The sequence below is a fragment of the Octopus bimaculoides genome, chromosome 25, assembly GCF_001194135.2.
Source record: "Octopus bimaculoides isolate UCB-OBI-ISO-001 chromosome 25, ASM119413v2, whole genome shotgun sequence".
Classification (NCBI taxonomy): Eukaryota; Metazoa; Mollusca; class Cephalopoda; order Octopoda; family Octopodidae; genus Octopus; species Octopus bimaculoides.
This window is the reverse complement of record NC_069005.1, coordinates 34337537-34342269: the sequence shown is the minus strand read 5'-3', so window position 1 is coordinate 34342269 and position 4733 is coordinate 34337537. Positions and strand designations below refer to the sequence as shown.

Here is a 4733-nt window from a genome sequence, read left to right as displayed (position 1 = left end):
GATCTAGGAATATATAATCATAAGAGATCCAGTACGTATTATTATTATTATTATTATTATTATTATTATTATTATTATTATTATTATTATTATTATTTGTTTGCAGTCCGAATTACAACATGTCTACCAAGAAAATGTTGACTATTATATCGAATTGTCGAAAATGCAAGAAAATAGGATTCAGGAACTTGAGAAAGAAATTCGTAACTATAAGGTCAGTTTGGTGCCACTAACTTAAAACATCGGTTTTCACTAATTTCACCACTTTTTATGTTTAAAAGAAAAAATTTCGTTTTCATGAACAGAAGCCATGTTTCCCCTCCATTTCACAAGAGCCTCGCGTGGCTTAGTGGTTAGAGTGTTCGGCTCACGATCGTAAGGTCGTGAGTTCAATTCCAGGCAGTACGTTGTGTCCTTGAGCAGGACATTTTATTTCACGTTGATCCAGTCCACTCACCTGGCAAAAATGTGTAGTACTTGTAATTCAAATGATAAGCCTTGTCACACTCTGTCTCGCTGAATCTCCCTAAGTTAACGGTACACCTGTCTACGGAGTTCTCAGGAACCAGTTTATTGCAGGTTTGGTTATCTAGAGTCATTCCAGAACTGTTCCTACCTTCTGATAACTATTTCCAGCCACACTAACTGGGGCTGTTGAGGTTTTACTGTTTTATTCCAGATATTCAACTCATGATCTTGACAAGGTATGACACATCAACCGGTCATTTGGTTTGGTAGTATTAAACCCATTCGGCTGTACCACCACAATTGTTGAGGGACATTTTTATGACCCGATCTTATCCTGTCCCCCGATAAGCAAGGATCCTCTCCATGGAGTTTAAGATGAGTCCCGATATATAAAGAGGATGACAAAAGGGAGTCAGGGTCATGGATAATCATTTATTGAAGACTCTGTAAAACTCAGAGTGGAAATTATCTACGAAATTCTTTTCCCTTTTTGCTCAGTTAAATGTCTTCAGGCACTGTGACAAGAACCCCCATTGCTATGGTAAAGAATATTGTGTTCATACCTTCACGTACCCGGAACTGGATTTGTCAGCGCCTGATTCTGAGGAAATGACAACTGAGAATCCATGCAGTTCGATTTCTCTCTTTCTCTTACTTTATTTCTCTCTCTCTCTCTCTCCCCTCTCTCACTCTCCCTCTCTCTCTCTCTCTCCCCTCTCTCTCTCTCCCCTCTCTCACTCGCCCTACCCCCTCCTCTCTCTCAGAGCATATGTACGTGTGTTTGTAATAAAATCAACGGATGGAATAGATTTGTTAATGTCGACAAAAAATAAAGGCCTGACGAGTGTTTTACGTAATAATATTCCATAAAACACGGAACAGTCCGTAGTTGCAGCCACTAACATTTTTATTACGGCAGTTACTTTGAACAGTAAAAGAAAATATTTCTACACAATCACTATTGAGTGCCCTTGTTTCTGATATATTGTACAAGTTTATTTGTTATACATACATACAAACCTCTATCTATCTATCTATCTATCTATCTATCTATCTATCTATCTATCTATGTATGTTTTTTTATCAGCTGCCCTATTTCTTTTCTGACTTTTCTTAACTTATCCTTCCCTTTTTCTTACCACACCGCTAAAAGATCAAAGAAACAGCTGATAAACTTTAAGGTCAGTCTGCGCATGTCTTTTTGTTGTAGCCTAGTATTCTGCCTGTAGATCGTGTCGAGTAATTTGTCGGAATGCTACTCAATGTTCGTATGTTGTTATTGCACTATTTGCCGAACATCCCCCACCATTCACCAATATCCCTCATCGTCAAACTCTGTGCCAGACGGTCATTTTCCAAACACTCAAAAGCAGCTCATTTATTTATTTATCCATTTATTTGACAGTTTTGTTCCTGGAGACAGCTCGTAAAGCAGAGCGATGATTTCCCATAGTAGCAATGTTATGAATCGTAATTCGTTCCCAGAAAAATATTTCACCTATAAATTTTATAATACTCCTAAATAAATGGCAATAAAACAAGAGTAAAATGTAAAGAATATTTTATGTAAAGTGAAAAGAATGTGAAGATCATTTATAATAAGAAATATTATTATTATAATGGTTTTTTTAATCCCTTTCACTCGCACTAGACTCGAGCACACATCTAAATAATAACGTCAGTCGATCTTTTGCAACTTCAAAACCAAGCAGCGCAGATTCTTCCTTACCAATATAACATCTGGATGGCCTACGTTTGCAGAAAAGTCTTGTTTCATCGATATCAAAAAATCAGTTGTGCCATGTAGTCCCGTTCAATTATGTCTGCCAATGTTTCTGGAAATTTTGCTGCTGTATTTTACATCAGCGATTGACTCTTCTCTTTGCACTTTGACAGAATGCCACCCGTATCGATTTTTAAAGCGATTAACCCATCCTGTCTTTGCAACAAAAATTTCGCTTGTGTCATCTTCCATTTCTTGAAGCCTACAGAAAAGCGACAATGCTTTGCTACGAATCGACGTTTGATTAACATTCATACGCATGCGTTGTGTTTTGACAGTTATCCATGCATTTAAAAGTTTTTTCCAATTCGGAATAATGCTTCCGGAATAAAGCTTCCAGCATCTCTTTTACGAACCCAGGTTGATTACAATGGCTGCGCATTTCTAACTTGAGATAAATGCTTTTGTTTTTTCTTTGAGACTTGTACAGGCAGTTGACGAAGTAAGTGAAAATGTGTCACAAATGTTTTTTCATAATTGTGCCACCATCGTACATTTTTACAATTTCATATTTCGTTTCAAAAGTGATGACCATTCATTTCTTTTTTTTTTTTTTTTTTTTTTTGTTTCCGTCGGTGTCTGTAGTACACTTTCGTCTAGATATATTGGGTAGGTTTCAAAAATTCCGAAAATGATAGTGTAAATACACGTGTACAATATAGAATATGTGACACAACGAATTAGCTTCTAATAATCTCTCTCAACAAAGCGCACGTGCAAATTAAGTCATTGAAATTTTATGCCGTCATTTTACTCCGCCGCTAAATATATATATATAGTAGTAGTAGTAGTAGTTGTAGTAGTAGTAGTAGTAGTAGTAGTAGTAGTAGTAGTAGTAGTAGTAGTTGATGTTGTTGTTGTTCTATTTGTTGGCGCTTTATGAATGTTTGTTCTAATTATCATTATAGCTTGCTGCTGTTTTTATCTCTGAAATGTTTTATTCATCTTATTAGTTTCAGTTTTTGGACTCAAAGCATTGTTTCAAACGCCATAAACTGCGGTGACCGTCTTAATTAATTCGAATTAACGTACGATGCTAAACGGTAGGGGATTATATCAACAGGTGAAGTTCAAGTTGAAAATCACGTAACACAATGGTTCCATCTTCCGGTGCTGATAACATTTCGTCTGCCGATATAATCTCTGCTACTTAGCACCATTACATCTACAGAAGATGATTTCTTAGAACGATTACTACTGCAGTTTATGGCGCTTAAACAACACATTCATATTAAGTTGTATATACACGTACACACACACACAGACACACACACACACATACACACACACATACACACACACACACACTCACACATATATGTGTCTGTGTGTGTGTGTGTATAGATGGATAGATAGATAGATAGATAGACAGACAGACAAATCAACAGACAGTCAGATAGACAGTCAGACAGACAGTCAGACAGTCAGACAGACAGTCAGACAGTCAGACAGACAGACAGATATATGGCTGGACGGATGGATAGATCGGGTCTGTACGAAGGATAATGAAACTGGTTGTATGGGATGAGATAAGTTTGGAAGAGATGGAGTTTGTGTTTGCAGCGTGGGCTTCGACGGAATGTTGACAGCCAATGTAAAGAGGCAGCTATTTCATTAGTGTTGTTGCTGTTGTTGTTGTTATTGATATATTATTGCTGTAGTCATCATTTCTGCTGATATAAAAGCGGTGGTTTGAAAGAACCGGTGTGTGTGCGTGGGTGCGTGTGTGTGTGTGCGTTTAACTTAGCTCTATGCGTTGTGGTCTTCGTACGCATGGTCTGGTGTGCGTGGGTGTACAACCTTCATTTTGATAAGTGTGGGTGTACAGTATTGATATGTGTGGGTGTACAGTCTTGGTATGTCGGGATATATAGTCTTTGCATGTGACGGTGTAGTCTTGTTGTGTAGACATATAATCTTGATATGTCGAGGTATATAGTTATATGGATGTGTGTATAGCTTTGATGTATGCGTATGTAGTCTTGATTTGTGTGGGTGTATACGATTGATGTGTGTAAGGATACAGTCTTGATATGTGCGGGTATGTCAGCTTCCTATGTGTGGTTGTATTGTAGCTCTATATTTGACAGATGACAAATTATTTACATTTAACGGATATTTGTCCTCATCTTTCTTAACACAACGTTTCTGCTGATGTACTCTCCAGCCTTCATCAGGTGTCCTGGAGTTCTCATTCCTAAGGTATTTTACCGATGTTGTTATTATTATTATTATTATTATTATTATTATTATTATTATTATTATTAATAATAATAATAATAATAATAATAATAATAAAATCTTATTAATCTCCGTCACGGTAACACACGAGGCACGATATGCAGACATTCGAATTTTGTGATTACAACCACCTCCTCCACCACTACAACTCCCTACCAGAAACTTCCCGTATCACTCTTCCCACAAACCCTCCCACAATCCCGTACTACTATATCCTCCCACCGCCACTCACTACTACAAC

General features: G+C 37.2%; 1 protein-coding gene across 1 annotated transcript in view; it reads left to right on the top strand.

Annotated features, from left to right (window-relative positions):
- The window catches only part of LOC106869076 (serine-rich adhesin for platelets), a 223287-nt gene that overhangs the window by 213263 nt on the left and 5291 nt on the right, over positions 1-4733 (top strand). The window contains exon 12 of the mRNA XM_052976666.1: positions 107-214. Coding sequence (XP_052832626.1) covers positions 107-214 — 108 coding nt within the window. The remainder of the gene's footprint in view (positions 1-106; positions 215-4733) is intronic.